General features: G+C 48.5%; 1 protein-coding gene across 1 annotated transcript in view; it reads left to right on the forward strand.

Moving 5' to 3' along the window:
- The window catches only part of LOC119964903 (astrotactin-1-like), a 3158558-nt gene that overhangs the window by 3087519 nt on the left and 48659 nt on the right, over window positions 1-22380 (forward strand). The window contains 1 exon segment of the mRNA XM_038795000.1: window positions 6126-6261. Within this exon segment, the coding sequence (XP_038650928.1) occupies window positions 6126-6261 (136 nt within the window).

Below are 22380 nucleotides of genomic sequence, written 5' to 3' on the forward strand. Positions count from 1 at the left end.
CTTCAGACCCACAGCAATGTGGTTGACCCTTAACTGCCGTCTGAACAAGCCTCGCAAACCACTCACTTCCTGGGCAATTAGGGGTGGGCAATAAATGCTAACCTAGCCAGCGCCACCCACCCATATCCCATAAAGTATTTTTTATAATCTCAGCATGGCGCTGGGTGGCAGCAGGAGTCTGGATCATAGACTTTCATCTTTCTGCTAAGGCAGCTGAGGGATGAAATGAGACTCAGGTACTGGGCCCAGGAGCTGCTGACATATCAAGAGTTTATGAGACCCTAATATATCCAAACTTAACAAGATGCTGACATGGAGTGAATACACATATATATAAATAAGAGTCCATGACACATTTACAAGTTGCAAGTTGTTCGTGAAATGATTTAAAATGGTTCTCCACAGAATCAATAAATTTCTTGGATATCCAGTTTCCCTGTTGTAAAACTTACAATGTGGGTCATCGCTCAGCGTGGCATGGCGATGTGGACTCAGTCTTGATTGAAATGTGTGTTCATGTGTGAATGCATTAGTTAGGTCTGGATAGTTAATGGGTAGTTAAATATTTGTGTCTTTGTAAATCTGTGTGTATTTCTCTGCAAGGATATGTCTGAGTGTCTGGACTTGTCTGTTGGTCTCAGTAAATGTGCACTGAGATATGAATCTTCATGACCTTGAATGAGACCGAACATGTGGACTAAATATCCAGTTGGATGTTTAAATGTACTGTGTGTGCATTGCCATTGATCTATGGACAGATTAGATTTAGAAGATTGAATGTAAGGTTAAGTGGTCCCTTTGCCAAACATTCGTGTTCTGTCCACGTGTGGCCCACAGTGTGCTGTCACTTGCCGTTTCAATCCTCTGCCCCATTCCCACTTTGGCCTTCTGTCCCAATGAAAATCAACAGAAACTCAAGGAGCACTGGGTGGGATTCTCTGTCGAGCATCGCTGGAATCGCGAGGCATGATCGAGAGGAGAATCGCGCATCAGCCGAAAATTGAGGCCGGCGCCGGGCACTCGACGGAATGCCATGCTCCGATACCTCGACAGTGGCATGAATATGTTCTACGCCACACATACAGTAAACGACATTGGCATATCATTAACGGGCCCATCAATGTATTCTCCAGGGCTCCCGCGATGCTCCATCTCCACCAGGCGGAATAACCGATGGCGAGGTTAATTGTGGTTTTAAAAATCAGGAAACAGGCACAGTGGTTGCTGAGGGAGAGGGAGGAGATAGGTCACAATAATTTTTATTCGTGTCATAAGTAGGCTTACATTAACATTGCAATTAACTACTGTGAAAATCCGCTAGTCACTACATTCCGGCGCCTGTTCGTGTACACTGAGGGAGAATTCAGAATGTCCAATTCACCTAACAACCACGTCTTTCGGGACTTGTGAGAGATAACCGGAGCACCCGGAGGAAACCCACGCAGACACGGGGAGAACATGCAAACTCCGCACAGACAGTGACCCAAGCCGGGAATCGAACCAACCTTGGGCTGGTGATCCTGCCGCTGGCATGACTCGCTTTGCGGGGAGAGTGGGAGGTGTCTGCCAGGGCCGAGGGGAATAGCGGAGGGGGGGGGGGGGGGGGTGACCAGGGGATGGGTGTGGGATTCGGGTGTCCCCTCGAGACCAGCTTTTGTGGAATGGACTGCCATTGCTGTGGCAGCCATCTTGCAGCGCGCCCCACTGATTGCCCACCATGGCCGTGCATTTGGCCATATGGGTACACCCACCTCAACAGGCCACATGGATACACCCAGTTCAACCCACCACCCCTCACTTCAACTCCATCACACCAAACCCCACCCACCCAAGTGGAATACCCACGGTAGCCACTACAGGAGGGCGCCGGATGGGGTTTGTGAGTGTGCCACTGGCATGGGTAGCACCAGCCACAAGCACCCCTGCTGGCAGGGATGGGTGCTGGGGCAGATGCCGTCAGGGTGCCTGGCACCAACAGGACCAGGGGTGCAATGCAGAGTGCCAGGTGGAATGGCCGGGAGTGGGTATGGGGATGGGGAAGCAGGGAGGGGGGGAGAAGCAGGACATACGAGAGCATGGACTGTACTGCAGGCCTGTTGGACCTGCTTGGGCACGGGGGTAGCACCATGCTAACATGTCTGCCTTTCATCCGCTGGACAGAATCCAAACAGGAAAGGCTGCCTTGCCGCCGCAATCCTGGGGGATGCACTGAGGCTGTACAAGCAGGAGCTGCTCTGGTAGGACTCGGCACAGAGCTTGCCGCAGAGGAACAGGAGCCAGCCGGTGATGATGAGAGCTGGCCGCCCAACAAGACGAGCAGGTGGTGGGAAGAAGGTGTCAGCCAGGGCCCAGGCAATGCATTCGATGATCGCAACCATGACCCTCACAACTGGGCCAAGCATTTGAGCGCCGCTGCAATGTCCAGGTGGCCCTTGTATATAGCTGCCTGTGACAGGGCTGGCCTGTCAAGTTCCTTGGTCACCGCCCGCACAGAGTTCCCTTGGCCTTGGCCCCCCTTGACCCATGACCGATACCTTCGCCAACCACCCTCCCCCCTCCCCTCCACAGGCCTCCACGCAGACACCTTTCGTACAATGTTGGCCTGGGCAGCACACATGGGCCGGGATTCACCAATATTGCGACCAAGTGTTGACGCCGACGTCAAAACCGGCACAAGCGGTGCCGGCATCAATAGGTCTCCAGACCCAGTAATTCTCCTCTTCTTCGGGGGCTAGAACTGCGCCGGAATACTCCAGCGCTGAAAGCCGGCCCTACATGGCTGATGTGGCTCCGCACATGCGCGCCACAGCCATCTCTGCACCAGCCCCTGCGCATCATGGGGAAGCCATACAGGGCCCAGCGCAGAGGAACATAGGCCCCCTCCCCCAGAATGAGTACGCCCTCCGATTGGTAGTCCCTGATCGCGGGCCTGGCCACAGTGGAGGCCCCCCACAGGAGTCGGATCCCCTCGCCTCCCCACCAGGATGACCCCCGCAGCCGGGTGGGACCATATGTAAACCATGCCGGCGTGACTCGGCGGACCTCGGCAGGCACTCAGCCCCGGGGGCTGCTTTCAACAGTCCCCAGCGGCGCCATGGCCACCGCGCGGGTGCGATTGGAGCGAATTCTCCGGTCACCAGAGAATCAGCGGCCCGGCATCAGAGCAGTGTGGCGGGATTCTTGCCCCCCTCCCCCCCCCCCCAGCGATTCTCCGACCCGGCGCGGGCTCAGAGAATCACCGCCTCCAGTCCCTGCAGGCTCCTGATAGTACCTGACCAGCTGTGAATTACTCCCCAGCTCTGTGTCTACATCTCCAGCATTGCTGGGACCACCCATTCCAGAAGCCTGGAACCCATCTGTTGCCAGCTGGTCCCTGGGGTCGGGCTGTCCTCCAACTGTCCACCCCTTGGGGCTTTGTCCCTCCACCTGATGTCCAACTGCACCTGTGTGGTGAGCACCAGGTAGTACCCCAGGAGCCTCTTTACTCTCATGCCCAACCGAGGTAAGTGTCTCTGGGATGTTGGAGTGTGTTGAAGACTGCTGTGACAGAAAGTCAGTGTCTTCCCCAGGCTGGTGCTCCGAGGTGTCACAGGCTGGTGTTTGCTGTCCGGTATCACCTCATCGTTCAACGTGTCCTGGAGTTGTAGCCAGTGGCGGGAGTCGCCAGAAGTGCCCGCCTTGTTGCCAGGTGATCTTGCAAGGCACAAGTCATGATGCATGGTTGGATCGCGGGTTAGGCTGGTGGAGGGGTGGTGGGGTGGTGGGATGGTGGTTGCGCGACCTGTGCCATAGCGACACCACTACTCAGCAGGGCTCACTTGGTTCCCCTGTGCCGATCTCCACCTCAGTAACTGCTCTCTCTCCAGTCGCACCGATCAGGTCCAGTGCCCAACACTCTGCGATGGTGATGGGCCACAGGTCTGGCAGGCCCCCTCCAGTCTTATCTCTCTCCCTGCTGTTGTGCGCCTCCTTCTCCGGGGGGAGGCGAGGTCTGGGGAGACAAAACATGCACAGTATTAGGTAGTCGGATGCGGGTGAGCAGCTGGTGGCCTTTGTAACCAGGGCACTTGGCCATGGAGGGTGGTATGGGTATTGGCATGATCTGCAGGGTGGGGTGAGAGCAGACTGCTGGCATGTGGAGTTCGGTCGCCCTCCAGGTGGGGTTGGGGGGTGGGGGGGGGGGTTGGTTACGGGTGTGTAGGACAGTGGTTAGTGCCAGGGACACGGTACTGGTTACTCATCCTGGCCACCATGAGGAGGTCAGGCAGCTTTTTACTGGCTGGCCGGCCTTGGCGGTGGGGCCCACTGCACTCAGGCCTCTGTCACCTACCCGGTTTATGTCTGTGGGGAGTGGCGTTCAGCTCGTCAGCCTCTCGAGTGCCTATCCTGGCCCCGCGAATTGGACACTGTGCTGGCAATGTTGCCCGAACCCTGGGTGTCAACCTACTTCTATCTTCCACCAGACGCCTGGGCTGATGATGTCTCTTCTGCTTTTCAAGCTTTCCGTGCCAGGCATTCTACTTAACTACTCCTCTTCAGCTCTTCTCTCACACTCTGTCATCCAAATGTCCTTTATTTCTTTGCTTTCTCTCAATTTTTTCCTACATGTAGCACTTCAACCTTTCCTCTTTCCCACATCAGCACGTATTTCTAGCCATCTTGTCTTTTTTGAATCTGAGTGTGATTGTTACATACTTTTCCCTCTCCTTCCCCCCGCCCCGCGCACCCTCCACCAACACCATGAACACCCCATCCTACTTTTACTTATTCTGCTTTCTTTTGAATTGCAACTCACCTGTAATACCTGTCAGTTCTGAGGCAAATGGTGGGATTTAACCCCTGCCTCATCCTGCCGTCCTGATCCCCACCCACCACTGTTGCTGAGCCTGTAGCCTGGCCCCTGTGAACCCCGCAAATGTCCAAGTCTGATTTCAGTCACCATTGGGAACTGGCTGCCATACCAGCAGTGGACATAGCTCCAGGTGGCGCTGCTGGGGCTAAAGAGCCGCTGGCCACCTGATTAGCCACGAGCTAATGATGGCCGTAAGCTCAGCCCAGGGATTGCCGGCCTTGCGGAGGCTGTCTGACCCTCGACTTTTCGGCGGAGGCATTTGACCCCCACCTGCATGTAAAATGCTACCTATGTTCTCATTTAACTTTTAATGCTGGTCGTTATCCAGTGTTAGGAGTTGATCTTGCAGAAAATTGGCTTCAATTTGAGGGATGGACTGTTTGTTTTCTTACCTGTCAATGATATATGCTGTGGAACTTGCTGCCGCATGATGCAGCTGAGGCGAGTTGCATAAGCACGTTTAAAGTGAAGCGAGGTAAGTGCATGAGGGATAAATAAATTAAAGGATATTTTGATAAAGTTAGATGAAGTAGAGTAGGCCTAAATTTTTACGAAGCACAAACTCCAGGTTAGGCCAGTTGGGTTGAATGGCCCGGTTCTCTGCTGCAAATTCTACATAACTGCCCTGACTGCCTTCTGAATTATTCATGTTATGGGTCAGGCAGTTGGGCTGAAGGTTGGGATGGGTTGTGTGGTTTAGTGTCTGACCACCATAAGAAAGGATTGTATGAGACATAACTGATATGAAATATTGAAGCAACCTCTGTATCTCAATACATTGCCATTGTAGTATTTGCTGCTCTGAAGGCAATCACAGTTCCCCGTGTTTTTTAATCGGTCAGTGGAAAATGTAGTGTTCAATGGTTTGTTTAATCTGTGCTTGATTGTGTTGCCCAAAAGGGGGCTAGTTAGTCTTAAATTCCCTGATTATTTCACGCAGATTTTTTAAGAGTGAACAATAATGAACTGGGCAAGATTTCCCTCCTGTTTTAAAATATACCTCTGAAGCTCCTTGGTGTACATCTTGAATATTAAAAATTAGGATTACCAATTCGCCCTCTCTAATAAAATGAGTTCTGGCCACGACCTGCTTCAAATTGATTTTATTTGTCATTGCTGTGAAGATAATTTCAGTGGAGAATACTTAACGGAGCCATGCCAGGTGATATAATTCAGGCTGCTATTGCAGAATTGGTAAATTGAGCTTTGTGAACTGTGGACTTATTAACCAGAAAAAAATGCTTTTTATTCTTTTCTGTCTTTTTCTCTGCAGAATCAGTGCTGAGTTTTGTCGATGATATTGCCTCTGGATCCAAGACTCCCTGTGTGATGTTGGGAAAAGTTCCAGACAAGGTGTCAAACTCAATATCTTTGATAATCAGATGCCTGGAGCCTGACACTACATATATGTAAGTAAATACTTAGCACAATCTAACAAGCGCTTGTTTCATAGAATGACCTGAGAGAGAAAGGGGGAGACTCGCTGTTAAATGCCTTGGAGTATGCCTCTTTCATCTCCAACATTTGAAAACTGTTGGTTGTAAAGATTTTCCATGGACTAAGTCTGGGAAATCTCAACAGACAGTCTTGATAAAGGGCCTCTCTTGCTGCTAAATTACTCGTCCTATCCAAAAAAGTCCATGGGACGAACCAAAGTGGGACATGGAAAATGTCAACGTAATAAAGCTTGCTTTTATTGTATTTAAGCCTTGAGTTTAGGAGAGTAGTCGGGGGTTCCAATGGGGTTAGATATAGAAGTTAGGGGTTTTGGGGGAGTCATAACTATAATTACCTAAGAGTTAGAAGTAGTTTAACAATTCTTCCAGCAGAGTCGGAGACATAAATTAGGAGATGGGAACATGCAACGAGACCTGGGTATCCTCATATACCAGTCATTGAAGGTAAGCATGCAGGTGCAGCAGGCAGTAAAGAAGGCAAATGATATGCTGGCCTTCATTGCGAGAGGATTTGAGTACAGGAGCAGGGAAATCTTGCTGCAATTATACAGGGCCTTTGTGAGACCACACCTAGAATTTTGTGTGGAGTTTTGGTCTCGTTATGTGAGGAAGGATGTTCTGACTATATAGAACAGTACAGCACAGAACAGGCCCTTCGGCCCTCGATGTTGTGCTGAGCAATGATCACCCTACTCAAACCCACGTATCCACCCTATACCCGTAACCCAACAACCCCCCCTTAACCTTACATTTTAGGACACTACGGGCAATTTAGCATGGCCAATCCACTTAACCCGCACATCTTTGGACTGTGGGAGGAAACCGGAGTACCCGGAGGAAACCCACGCACACACGGGGACGACGTGCAGAGTCCGCACAGACAGTGACCCAGCCGGGAATCGAACCTGGGACCCTGGAGCTGTGAAGCATGGTATACCAGACTGATTCCTGGGATGGCAGGACTGATGTACGAGGAGAGATTGAATCAGCTAAGATTGTATTTGTTGGAGTACAGAAGAATAAGGGGGGATTCCTGGACAGAGTGGATGCCGAAAGGATGTTCCTGATGGTGGGTGTGCCAGAACCAGGTGTCACAGTCTGAGGATATGTGGTAGACGATTTCGGACAAAGGTGAGGAGTAATTTCTTCACTGAGAGAGTGGTGAGCCCATGGAATCCATTACCACAGGAAGTAGTTGAGTCTAAAACATTGTATGACTTCAAGAAGTAATTAGATATAGTAATTGGGGTGAAGGGGATCAAAGGATAAGGTGGAAAAGCGGGATTAGACTATTGAGTTGGATGATCAGCCATGATCATAATGAATGGCGGAGCAGGCTTGAAGGGCCGAATGGCTTCCTCCTATTTTGCCTATGTATCTTTGTTTCTATTCAAAGTCTCCGATATAAATCGGAGTTTTGCTTGGCTTCAGGTGCAGGATAATTGCTTACCGGATATTGAAACTTCCTGGGTAATTTCCGTGCAGTCCTTGCGTCGGGACATCTGGGGTATCCTCCAGCACATCCTCTGGGGTACCTCCAGGGTACCATTCCCTGGGGAATGGAAGTTCTGAGCTACTGAGTTGTATCAAATTATCATATTGTCAGAATTTAAAGACGGCAGCACACTTCTACCCTCTCCGGCACAAACACAGCCTTATCAGTCATCCCACATCTTGAGAATGAATAAAATATGGGGCGAAATTCTCCGACCCCACGCAGGGTCCGAGAATCGGCCGGCGGCGACGTTATTCCCGCTCCCGCCATGTAAGGAATTATCTGACCCGCCATAAAACGGCGTTGTTCAAATCCCGCCGGCCGCCAAGGAGAACAGCTGGCGCCGGCGGGATGTCATGTTATTTTTAGGGGGTGAATAATTCTCCGGCCCGGATGGGCCGAAGTCCCGCCGACGTGGCCACGGGTCACGTCGGCGAATATCAAAGTAGGTTTATAACGGCGTCAACCATTGATGATGGTTGACGCCGTTCAGTAACCTACTTTGAGTGCGCGGGGGGGGTGGGTAGCGGCGTTGGAGAGGGGTGGAGAGCGGTGGGGAGGGGTGGGGAGGGGGGTAGCGACTTTGGAGAGGGGTTGGGAGGGGTAGGGAGGGGGGTAGCGGCGTTGGAGAGAGGTTGGGAGGGGTGGGGAGGGGGGGTAGCGACGTTGGAGAGGGGTGGGGAGGGAGGGTCGCGGTGTTGGAGAGGGGTGGGGAGGGGGGGTAGCGGCGTTGGGGGGGTGGGGGTGTTGGGGGGTGGGTTGCGGCGTGGGGGTGGGTGGGTTGCGGCATTGGGGGGGGTGGGTTGCGGCGTGGTGGGGCATGCAGTGTGACAGAGCCGGAAAGGTTGGCACCCACCCACCCTAAACGGGGCTCCCCAGATGATCCGCACCAGCACTTCCCCCGGCATAGGTTGATACTGCCAGTTTGGCATGGCCGGGGCAAGCCAACCCCTGGCACAATGGGTAGTCCATGGCACAGCCCGGTCATGTTGCCCCCCCGCCCCACTCCCGGGCTGGGTTCTCATATTTACCATGCTCCCCTGGGGGGATCCCCTCGACTGATTCATGCATGTCACGTCAGTGAGGTAAGAATATTAAGTGAGGGGTTTAATGCCATGGGGAGCTCAAGGGCGTGAATCTGATAACTATATTGACTAAATTTAAATAGCTTAACGCTGTTGTTTCTGGGGTTGAAGGAAGTTTCACCTGCCAGTGTCAGGGACTCGGAGGTGAGGGTAACATCCGGGCTTTGAGGGACATGGCCCGGCAATGCCTTGGCACAGGCCCATGGCACCCTGGCAGTGCCAATCAAAGGGCAGTGCTGGAGCAATATCAGGTTTAATGTGCAAGAGGTGGGGTCAGGTTGGTGGTGCAAGGGAAGCTCATGGGCAGGGCCTCTCGGGAACACTGCTGTGGGTGTGGCGATGATGGGGGGAAAGGATGATGCTCCCCACCCCCCTTCCCCCCCAACGCCTCAACCCACCCCCAACCCCCAACGCCGCTACCCCCCTCCAACGCCGCTACCCCCCCATCAACGCCGATACCCCCCCTCCAACGCCGCTACCCCCCCCTCCAGCGCTGCTACCCCCCCCCCCTCCAGCGCCGCAACCCCCCCCCCCCTTCCCTTCCCTTCCCTTCCCCCCTCCAACACGCCACTTCTGCAGCGGCTGAAACTGACGCGTACAGCGTCACTCCGCTGCTGGCCCTCTCGGGACTGCAGATTTAGGCCTTAAAAGCAGGCCCCGACGCCGGAGTAACCAGCACCGCTTTTGCCCGTCGTTAATGGGCGTCACGTAAGTCTTCGGTGAATTTCGCCCATGAATTGTTCTTTTCCTCTTCCTTTTGGAATTGAGTTGATAAACTGCAGATTCCCCTTATCCACTGATAGTTTTGTATTCTACTTTCTAGCATACACATTAAGAGAAAAGACATTGAAATTGGCCTGATGAAGTATACAACATGTCTTGAAGGGTGCAATACTGATTGGTTAATGTTGGTGTCTCACCTTGTCGGCATTTTGTAGGTGATAGGAAAAAAAAAAGGGGCAGCACGGTAGCATAAATGCTTCACAGCTCCAGGGTCCCAGGTTCGATTCCCGGCTGGGTCACTGTCTGTGCGGAGTCTGCACGCCCTCCCCGTGTGTGCGTGGGTTTCCTCCGGGTGCTCCGGTTTCCTCCCACAGTCCAAAGATGTGCGGGTTAGGTGGATTGGCCATGAAAAATTGCCCGTAGTGTCCTAAAATGTAAGGTTAAGGGGGGGTTGTTGGGTTACGGGTATAGGGTGGATACGTGGGTTTGAGTAGGGTGATCATTGCTCAGCACAATATCGAGGGCCGAAGGGCCTGTTCTGTGCTGTACTGTTCTATGTTCTATGTTCTATATATTGGATGCAAAAAACTTCATTCAGTTGTCCTGTTTGACCCTGAGCGGAGCGAGTGACCCCACATCCTCTGCACTACTAAGATCGCCTATTTCCAATTTCCACCTGTGTGAAATTGTCTGTCTCCATCTTTGCCTCAGCCCGTGCTGCTGAGACCCTCAACCACATTTTTGTCAGCTCCAGACTGCCACTCACCTTGTGCCATCCAGAAACTGAACTCACCCAAAATTCTGCTGCCCATATCTTATTGCACACCAAATCCCTTCCACCCTACCCCCACAGTGCTCATTAAGACATTGTCATTAAGACAATGGGCCATTCGGCCCATCAAGCCTGCACCGGCCCTTGGAAAGAATACCCCACTTCAGCCCCACACCTCCACCCTATCCCCTTTATCCCTGTAACCCAGTAACCCCACCTAAACGTTTTGAACACTAAGGGCAATTTAGCATGGCCAATCCACCGAACGTGCACATCTTTGGACTGTGGAAGGAAACCGGCGCACCCGGAGAAAACCCACGCACACACTGGGAGGACGTGCAGACTCTGCACAGACATTGACCCAAGCCGGGAATTGAACCTGGGACCCTGGAGCTGTGAAGCAACTATGCTAAACACTGTGTAACTGTGTTGCCCTACATACCTCTTTGACCAAGCTGCTGATCATCTTTCCTAATGTTGTCGTGTTTGGCTCACAGTTAAAAGGGAATGGAGAGAGAGGTGTGGTGTGGAGGCATGGTGCAATTCATTGCAACAATGGATGTTACAGGCTGATTTGAGAGAGTTGTTTCATGCACCACTTCACAGCTTGAGATCGTGAAAGGCACTATATAAATGCAAGTCTTGTTTTCCTTTAATAAAAACAGGTAAAGCTGAAAAAACTCAACAGGCCGTGGAGCATCTTGGGAGAGGGGATGAAGTTAATGCTTCAAATCCATTTTTCCAACATTTTAATTTTTTATTTCAATGGTTTTACTTCTGATTTCCAACATCTGCTGTATCTTGCTTTTACGTTTGTCTTTTTCTTTCTTGGTTGAGACGAAGAAGCATTTCTGTATTGCAACTTCTCTGGCCAGGATTTCCATCCCACCCTGCCGCCCCTATGACAGATTTTCGATCAGAGGATGTGGGCTGCTATTGGCCGGCGTCGGGATCTTCCAGTTCTGCCGTAGGCAGTGGCTATTTACATTGCTCGCTGGTCACACCGCCGAGGAACCCGCCGGCCAATGGCGATCCGTCTCTGGAAAATCCACCGCGACGGGATGGCGGAATATCCCAGCCTCTGTCATTCACACTTGAGCTTAAAATATCTACGGAAAAATGTGGACGTGAGTTATGGATGCAAGAGCCTTCAGAATTCACCAACACCTCCAACTTCCTGTCGCCGAACCAATTTCCAGTTCAGTTGCCTGAAATGCCGTTATTTCAGATCATTTTAACTGCATTTTATAACCAGCATATATTGATTTGAATCTATTGGATTGCTGGTGATCTGGACTCTGGTGCAGTGTGTTGGATTTTATGCGTACCAACACTTCTAACCACGCTGTATCTGATTATATTCTGGTGCTGAGGAAGTTCGCTTGAGTAGCTCGATCACCTAAAAAGTGCAATAATCGTAGCGGTGACTCTTGAACTGAATCAAAATCCTGAATTGCCATCTATTTTGGAGAAAACACTTGGGGCTGGATTCTCCCAAAATGGGACTATGTCTCCACGCTAGCGTAAAAACGCTGGCGTTTCACTCCTGAGTTTCCAATAAAAAAGATGAGTCGATTCACTCACCTGCAGGGGGCCATCAGGGACCCAGATTGATTCACGCAGTTTGGCTGCAGAAACGGGCCCTTGCACTTCCGGTCTGGATCCGCGCATGCGCACGGCGACGACCACCAGTGGCTGCGCCGAGCCCCATGCTGATTCGGACTGCGGAGGCAGCTCCAAACTGTAGCCCCCCCCCCCCCCCCCCCCCCCCCGATTGGTCATGCACCCGAAGATCAGTCCAGCCCGATCTGTCCCCCTGAGTCCGCAGCCACCATGCGAGGTTCCTGAACGGCAATAGATGGTGAGAACCATGCCGTCAGGAACTGGGCCGGTTGGGAGAACTCCGCGAACACGTCGATTCGCAGGTCCCGGAAAATAGTCAGACCGGCGCCGGGCCCGATTTCAGCATGAAAGTTGATTCTCTGTCCCCGTGCCAAACGCGATTTCAGCGCGGGGCTGCGGAGAATCCAGCCCTTGGTTTTCCTAGTGGGGTTAAAATTCAGCCAAGCCATATTTCTTAAAGCTTCAAAGGGGTTCCAAAGAAGAGTCATATTGGACTCGAAACATGAACTCTGCTTCTGTCTTCACAGTTGCTGAGATTTTCCAGCACATTCTGTCTTTATTTCAGATCTTCAGCACCTGCAGAATTTTGCCAGTACTTTCTGAAAGCTGATACATTTTCTGTTGGGTTCACATAATAATGATAAAAAGGATCCTCATTTCTAGCGACTTCTATTTGGAGTTGAATGTAGCTGTCCCGGCCAGCAAGTTATCTCTTTAAGCTCTCGGAGTATTGGAGTGGATATGCCCTGAGAAGGGATACTGCAGATTTCAATTTGACTAGGTCTATCCCAGAGTTTGGTCAGTTCAACGTAACATCAGGAAGAATTATTTTTTGACACAAAGGGTCGTGTAATTCTGTAACTAAAGGCTGTGCATGCTGGTGGCCAGTTAATTGGAACTTTCAAGACTAAGTCTGATCGATTTATTTTCAGTTCAGGCATATGGAGCAAAGCTGGATAAATGGATTGAAGATACAGATCTAACATTGTGATTGAGCCGGTTGGGCGGCACTCCCATTATTATGAGCTTGGATGGTTTACTGAAGAGATGGGACACCTCCTTTTTCCACATTTCTATTGCATTTACACAGGACGTAATTCTGATTAGTTGAAATCCTGAACACCCCAGAAAGTGTGGACTGGATTTTTGGACTGCCTTTGAAAACACTGAGGCAATAACATATTCTGGACGGATGAAACAAGCTGAGGGTCCGACTTCCATCCCGTACTGAGATGAAGTGCCCCCTTTACAATCGGATTGGCTGGGCAGCTTTAGCCGTCCCAGCAATTCCAGCCCTCAATAGTGGGCACTACTGGAACTGCAAGGGGGCTCATGGAGACTGGGAATGGACATCACACCCAAGTAAGTCCTGAGCCTTTTGGGTAGGGAGGGTTTGGGCACCCTTGTGTGTGTGGGGGGGGGGGGGGGGGGGGGGGAGTTGGGAAGTAGTGAGAAGATAGAGCAGGTTGGGCTTTAGAGGCCAGGTGGGGGGGGGGGGGGGAGTACAAAGAGGGAGGTGTCCCCGATACGCACAAGAGACCCCCACAAATTATGTGCTTCTCCTTCCTTCCCGTCTTTTTAACAAAGTTCTTTTAAAAAACAGCCTCCCCACTCTCAACCACATGTCACTGACCAGCTTGTTATGGCAATCGAGGCCAATTGGGGGACAGTGGAGAATCTACATGCATCATTGTAATCTTCTAATAAGTGGGCCAGAATTAGCCACTTGAGGCCCTCAAGTAAGGGTGGTTGGACGAATGGGTATCTTACCCAGCTAGTAGACAAGGTCAAGGCTGGGCAGGAACATGATGGGTTAGTCACCCAATATATTTTATATGACCCCTTCCCCCACCGAAAACACACCCAGCAGGGGGTGGAGTAGGGGAGGGCGTCATAAAAACCTGTCCCAGCTATCATGCACAGTATAGATTTCCATTTACATTGTTGCCACTTCCTGAGACAACTGCCCTGTCTGCTTGCCTTGCCTATACAAGGCATGTTTGTCGCAACCTAAACAAGTATTTATTCATGATCTGGTGGAATGCTATAGTGTCCTCATTAGACTCTCAAATACTGAAGACCCTGAATGATTGTCACATCTGCTCCTGTGTATGCTCCTGTGTATGCTTGAAAGTGTTTAGGATATGACTAAAGATCAACCAAGGGACATGCGCAACACTTTGTGTCCATAGTAGGGAGGGAGTCACCAAGTCTGGTGACGAATGTCCACATGCATCTTGGAGTTCAGGCTGATAAGTGGGCTTCTTTCTCTGTTGATAGCACTTTTTCACTGGGAGGAACCTGTCTAGACTATTGAGAATTTCCACATATCTACATATTTTTCTTGTCAATGTGCCCTTTGTTGCATTTAAACATCAACTCTGTTCTACCTGTTGCATCACCTTCTCAGGCATAGGTTATGCCCCAGTGAAACCCTTTCTGATGGTCTTTCAACTAACAGGCCAATCAAAACTGCTGCCCCAGATAATTTCATTGCATAGGGTGTTGTAAATATTATAGATTACCCTTCTTGCTTTCAGAACATAAAAGGTACGAGCTGCAGTTGATTATATCATCCTTCCAACTGTTTTGCCATTCAACAAGCCCATGGTCAATCATCTTCATTAACTCCACCTTCCTACACCATCCACACACCGCTTTATTCCCCCCGATTAACCGCTGTCTTGAATACACTTAATGACTCAGCATCCATAACTTTCTGGGGTGCAGAATTCCAAAAATTCACAAGCCTTTAAGTGACAACATTTTCTCCTCATCTCAGCCCGAGGTAGCAGACCCCTTAATCTGAGTCGGTAACCTTTGTTCTAGGTTTCTCAGCCAGGAGAAACACTTTCTCAGCATCTACCCTGTTAAGCATTTGACGTTTCAATGAGACCACCTCTCATTCTTCTAAACTCCAAGGAATTTGGGTCTATTCTACTCAATCTCTTCTCATGGGACAATGCTCTCATCTGTTGCACTCCCTTTAGGGCAAGTGTATATTTCCTTTGATTAGGAAACCAAAAATGCAAACAGTACTTCAGGTGTGGTCTCACCAATGTACTGTACAATTAGAGTATGACTTTCTCATACTCCAATCCCCTTGTAACAGATGCTAACATGTTGTTTGGCTCCCTAACTAATTGTTGTACCTGCATGTTACCATTCTGCGATTCACCTGGTGCCATGGAAGTATTTGAAAACAAAGATGAAAATTAAGTAGTGATGATCCTGCACCAAACCCCCAAGAATCTGGAAAGAATCAGTTACGATCCTTGATCAGATATTGAAACATGAGGGGGGAGATTGAGTTAGGAACCGACAATGTTTTGTATAAAGTAAAGGTTGAGCTTCAAGTCACCCGCTTTTGGAATAAAGCTGCAAGATTTCACGGATTTTGAACAGACAAAAACAAAATTTACTATACAAGTTCAGAAAGCTAAAACAATTCACAATTTCTATTTTATACTCTAACATTCAAGGTTAGTTCACATGAGGTACCTGTGGTCCAGTGCCCATCAAATGTCAGACGCATTCAAGACAGACCCTAAGGATTTCTCAAGAACCCATTAAGACTTAGAGACACCATGAGTCATCAAATCCTAATAAGACTTTGTCTCCTTCATAAGGCATCCCCATTCTGTACTGTCAAAGATCCAGCCTCGGAACTCTCAAAGCCTCTCCAACGCGGACTGCCTCAACTATTGTTCATTTCCCAGGGATTCAATCTCAACTCCTGAGAATATATTTCCCTGGATTTCTGAATCTGCACTCCAGCCTTGTGTAATTTCAGCTCTCCTGGTCTTAGATTATAGAATTTACAGTGCAGAAGGAGGCCATTCAGCCCATCGCGTCTGCACCGGCTCTTGGAAAGAGCACCCTACCCAAGGCCAACACTTCCACCCTATCCCCATAACCCAGTACCCCACCCAACACTAAGGGCAATTTTGGACACTAAGGGCAATTTAGCATGACCAATCCACCTAACCTGCACATCTTTGGACTGCGGGAGGAAACCGGAGCACCCGGAGGAAACCCACGCACACACGGGGAGAACGTGCAGACTCCGCACAGTGACCCAAGCCGGGAATCGATCCTGGGACCCTAGAGCTGTGAAGCAATTGTGCTAACCACAATGCTACCGTGCTGCCCAGGAAGCAACAAGCCTCACCATCTGGAGCCTACCAACTCAGCTCCTCAGAGCTAACAACAGCAGATCAGCTGTGCGGAGCTAGCCTTTTTAACACATTTTATTTATTCCTATCTCAGGCTTACTAAGATGATGCACGGAGTAGACGGGCAAGCCTTTAGTCCATCTCTTTGTTCCAAAAACCAGTGCAATTCATGGTCCATAGACGAGGGACATACCAGATCCAAGCTAACAAGGACTGGCATTACACCTGATCCCACGCTTCATCTTCTGCTTGATCTGAGCTGAAAGGACATATGGTAGTCAAGGAGGAGTCCGGAAAGGAGAGTCAAAAATGGAGTACTTTCAACCCTTCGTTAAGGAAAAGTATACACAAGCAACAGTCCAAGTCCCAGCCAGGACTATTCTGGAACCCCAGCTCCTACCTGGGCCAGGTTCTATCCTGTGGAATTAACAGACTCGCTGAAGGGCCTCCACCCCTCAACGGGGGAGCTCGTACTCCACTAGGCTCATGGGGAGATTAATTGGGCCACCATCCCCCCACCACCCGGTGGTCTCGCGGGGTCACAAAAGGCCAAGAAGCAATTTTCCAACAGAGGGTGGTGAGTGTCTGGAACGAGCTGCCAGAGGTAGTGGTAGAGGCGACTACAGTTTTGTCTGCTAAAAAGCATTGAGACAGTTATGTGGGAAAGCTAGGTGTAGAGGGTTATGGGCCAAATGCGGGCAATTGGGACTAGCTTGGTACAAACTGAGTGGCATGGACAAGTTGGGCCGAAGGGCCTGTTTTCATGCTGTAAATGTCCATGATTCTATGCTTCTGACTAACTGAGACTGATTAAAATTGACTCACCCTTCAACTACTCTTCACTGACCTTGAACTGATCTGGGTGGCCTATAGCACACTACCATAGGGTCTCATCCTTGTTATTAGGCAGGAACCAATGTAGCAGCATTGGAATATGCTGTACCTTGGATGTTACAAACTCCGCAGGGAGACAGATAAATTGATTTAATAAACAGCAGTAACTTTAGCTTAAAGTGGACAAAGTTTGAAATTCAAGACATGTGCTAAGAGAATAAAACCACACGTTTCCAGGGTTATGAGTGACAAAAATAAAATTTCCTACACAAAGTCAGAAAGATCAAACAATTTACAATATCTGTCTTGTACTCTAATATTCAGGATTAATATGAGGTACATGTGAATTAACAGGCAAACTGTGGTCGAACCTACCACACTGAATAATAAATGGCACATGTGATGGAGACATATTACATGGATTTCTCAGTAGCCCTCACAGAGATCAGTAATACTGTGAGTTAAACAATTTTGTTGACCTTCTAGCACTCTCACAAGGGATTCCAATCTCCAACTTCAAAGATCGCGCCTTGGAATTGTCTCCAAAAGTGAATCTGACTCATGGCATCACCAGGCTCTGTTTCCCTGAATTCCTGAGTATGCGGCACGGTAACACAGTGGGTAGATTCCAGGCTTGGGTCACTGTGAGAAGTCTGCACGTCCTCCACATGTCTGCATGGGTTTCCTCCAGGTGCTCCAGTTTCCTTCGACAGTCTAAAGAGGTGCAGGTTAGGTGAATTCGCCATGCTAAATTGCCCTTAATGTCCAAAAAGGTTAGGTGAGGTTACTGGGTTACGGGGATAGGGTATTGGTGTAGGCTTAAGTAGGATGCTCTTTCCAAGGGCCGATGCAGACTTGATTGACTGAATGGCTTCTTTCTGCACTGTAAATTCCATGATTCTCACTCACGTGCAAGTCGTGAAGGCAGCTGGCCACTTAAATCACAGGTGCCACCACTGAAGTGGAGTTTTTGAAAGTCAGGAGTGTGAAACCTAGTGTGTGCAGATGGGGAAAGAAGAGTTCTGAACTTGATACATGCATTCAAGTAACCAGAATACCCCTTTGGAGAGGCAAGGTATCCATTTGAATAAAATTCCGGGACACCTTTTGGAGAGGTAAAGGCACCCTTTGGAATTGTTAGAAGTGAACATGATCTTCATGTCTTACCCCAGAAAACTCATTGGAACTGTCAAACAGTCAGAGAAATATTCAGTTGTCAAGGAACAATTGAAAAGCTGTTCAGCTGTCAAGGAACTATTGAATTTGCCTAGGAAGTGTTTAAGTGTCCATGATGTATTAAAACTGTCCAGGAAGTGTCGAAGATATCACAGCTGTCCAGGAAATGTTAAAGCTATCAAAGTTGTCCAGGAAGTGTGCTTTCAAAGCTGTCAAGGTTGTCCAGGAAGTGTCAAATCTGTCAAGGAACTATCCAAGGATACCGGGTGAGTTCGCATTGAGGTAATAATGGAAAAGGATGGTGGGTGGTGGCATGGGTTTATATGAGGTGACACTGAATTGGTATGGGGCAATGGGAGTTGGTAAAAATATGAAATTGCCATAAGGGGTATGGGGGACAAAGGTGATTTGGGTAGAGGGGCACTAAGTTGACATGGGGTATGGGGATATGTACAAGCCTTGTTTGACGATGAGAGTGTGAGAGGTCATGGAGATGGGTGAGGGCATGGGTTGGCATAGGTTGACATGGCTGGGCCATAGGGAGTGTACTTGGGTGGGAGGGGGTGAGGGCTGGACAGATATTACTGTTTCATTATTTTTTATTTAAACACAGTCCTAGAGCATAGAAGCAGGTCCTGCATCAAACCCGCCTCTGCACCCCACAGCCTCCGCCGTTGTTCCTGGATCACTTGCCCTGACTCCCATTTCAGCCTACCCACGACCAAAAATTCGACCTGTGGGTGGCCATTTCTAAAGATCCGGGGAATCTGAAAAATTTGAACCTTAATCTTTCCTTGAAGAAAAGATGTAATTCAACTACTGACATCAATGCTACATAATCCCTCAAACCCTAGTGACCCAACAGTTGATCTGCGCATCCTTCTATGGCTCAGCGATGCTCATTGCGGGGCAAGAAAAGATTCTCAGGCGAGCTTTGGGACGGAAAATCACAGGCACTAGCTACGCACAAAATAGCTCCCTTGTCTGCTTCACTTTCAAATTAATTAATTTTATCACAGCACAAATTTGGAGGAGACCGAGGGGAAGTGGTTATGTGACTGGATTAGTAATCCCTCTTGATCTAGTAATCCAGGATGATGCTCTGGGGGCATATGGTAAAATCCAACCTCAGCAGCTGCCTGGTGGGATTTAAATTCAGTTAATAAATCTGAAACATAAAGCTAGGCCAGGGTTCCACGGCCCTGTCATAGTGCGTTTCCTGCCAGCGGATGGGGTCGGCTCTTAAATTCCCATTTACTTCAGCGGGAATATAATACCCCACCAGGAGGGAGGGGTTGCAAAATCCTGGCCCTTGATTCAGTTACTGGTGGCCAAGACAACTATCATAAATTGATATAAAAGCCCATTGCATTCACAAATGTCCTCTGGGGGAAAAAACCCTGGCTACTTGCGACTCAAAACTTGTTGTGTATTTATAGTATTTTCAGTGATTCCTTACCAGCAGCCTTGCAGCTGAATGGAGGCACTTTAAGACAATGCTTGAGTAACATCATTGGAGTGGACGTCATTGGCAATTTGCACAGGTAACTGGGTAGTTAATATCGCAGCCTGTAGGGTTAATGTTACGACCCCTTTGGAGGTCATTGGTTATGCACCATCCGGTTCCCCATGATCACCATAGAGTATGAACACCCCTGGTAAAATGGGACGGAGTTTATCCTTAATAATGGGGAATCTCATTGTATTAAACCCTACCTGGGTGCAGGTCGTGGAGGATGACCCTTTGGGGCGAGGAGAGGTAGCTGTGTATATCGAATAATCCTACCGTGCATTCCTGTTTGTCTCTCATTCGCTTCTACAGTTAACATCTCCTGAACAAAGCTCTTATTGTCATTGAACCTCAGTCGCCTTCTAAAGTCAATCCTGCGAACATCACAAAACCCACAGCAGACTCTTAACTGCCTCGCAAACTAATCAGTTCAAGGACAATTAGGATAGGCAACAAATGCTGTTCTTGACAGCAACGGCCATGCCCCATGAAACAATAAAGAAAAAAAATGGAAATCTCTCTTTCCTTCCTCAAGTAAAACAAACTCCTCTGCTGCCATGACTGCCCCATTGCAGATTGATGCGAGCATTCCCTTGGACCCCTCAAATTCAGAATAATTACACCAGACAAGAAGGAAGGTGAATCAAAAGCCTGCAGGCTCCTGGCCATGATCCTGGACTCCAGACTTAAATCCCTAGACTAGTACATTGGGACCAAATCAATGTTGAAATTAATGTCCACCCCACCACCTCCTACCACCCCAGACTAGGAAGATTTTTTTATTTAAAAGGGGTTCAAGTTCTTCCAGTGAGATTCTTTCTTTAACAATACCTGTGTGGCGACCTTGATGGTTTGACTTCCTCCTTTTATTTTAAGTAACACTGCTGGTGAGAGCTCTTCTTCAACAAAGCCCTCTGATGGCAAAACTGTCTTCAACCCATTTAGGTAAAATGCTTTCATGATGGAGCAGAAATGTTGTACGCCATTCTTATCTTACTTATGTAACATTGTTTGGGACATTTTCAGCAAATGATCTCATCAGACCTGGTTTTGTGAAGATTGGAAAGATATCAACTTTGAAGGTCATGATAACTTTGAAGTTTATTCTGCAATTTGGGTAGATCTGATTCCAATTCCCAATGGAGGATAATGTTGCTCTCAACTGAGGAGTTTGATTTCATCTCTGCCAGGGCTTCATTTAGACAGTTGGATCAATAATTGTTATAAATGGATCCCAATGATTGATGATCTAATCATCTTCTTGCTTTAATTTATTAATGAGATTAGCATCGAAACAATGAGTCATATGGTTAACTGTAAAGTAATACAGTACATCAGTGTTCTAGGCATCCAGCTGAACTAAACATTTCAGTATGATTATTTGACTGTACGTACTTTTGTCTTTATCTCATGTTTTTAACTCCTCCAGGGCAAAGTAAATTGAATTTTCCCCTCAGCAGGTCAATTCTCTCTGAGACCAAATGCATCTTGGACATAAATGCTTGTGCCATTTCTAGATGCAACTGATCTCCCCAGTGCCTCCCTCACAATTGTAGATCTTTGACCCGCCCTCATTTATATGGTTTCAATCACTATTACCCTGCCACAACCTTTCTCTTAACCTTCAGTTTTGCAAATACTTTGTGTTTTCAACATGCCTCATTTCTTCCTTGCCAGTTCTAAATGTGCTGTGAAACATGTTATGCCTCCTCATCACTTCCCCACCTATTTTCAAATGAAGACTCTTCACAGAGTCCATCGCCCTCTGGGACAACACAATTGTTTCAATCTTCTCTTCCTCCAACAACATACAGACATTCAAAATCCTAGCTAGGTGGCATGTCTAATCATGTCTTTTGCTTTATTTTATATCTTCTTGCATTCTTTACGAACTTGGTGCTGTTCTACCTGGAATATAACAGAGAAAGAACCAGATTTTATAAATGGATTAAATGGTGTTTGAATAACATCAAGATGTTAATAAAGGCTGATGGAGCTTGTTCTGTCACCCGTCAACTTCTACTTCCAAATGAAGCTTATTAAAATGGTAGAATAACTATCATTAACTTTACTCTACCAGTTTAATTTTGTTAATGTAACTGAAAACTTTATTGAAGCTGTTAAAAACTATCCTGAGTTTAACTGTATCCACATTTAGTCACCCTCATCTCTCTTCTTACAATCAGTAACATTTGTACCACACAAATGTCAGGCACTGACTATCTCCACCAAGACAGAATCTAACCATCTCCCCTAAAGGTCCCGTGCCATTCCCATTGCTGAATCCCCTGTTCTGATGTGTCGGTTTCCATCTGAATCATGCTGGGACCAGAGACCTGACTATCAACATCCTGCTGGTTACCATTGACCAGAAACTGAAATGGATCAGCATTATAAATACTGTGCTGGAAGAACAGATCAGAGATTGGAAATTCTGCAGAGAGTAACTCATCTCCTGACTCCCCAAAGCCTGTCCATCATCTACAAGGCACAAGTCAGGAGTGCGTTGGATGAGTGCAGCTCCAACAACACTCAAGAAACTCAATGCCATCCAGAACAAAGCAACCCACTTGATTGCCACTCTATCCACCACCTTCAACATTCACTCCCTCCGCCAACGATGCACAGTGGCAGCAGTGTATACCATCTACAAGATGCACTGCAACAATTCACCAAGG

The sequence above is a fragment of the Scyliorhinus canicula genome, chromosome 4, assembly GCF_902713615.1.
Source record: "Scyliorhinus canicula chromosome 4, sScyCan1.1, whole genome shotgun sequence".
Classification (NCBI taxonomy): domain Eukaryota; kingdom Metazoa; phylum Chordata; class Chondrichthyes; order Carcharhiniformes; family Scyliorhinidae; genus Scyliorhinus; species Scyliorhinus canicula.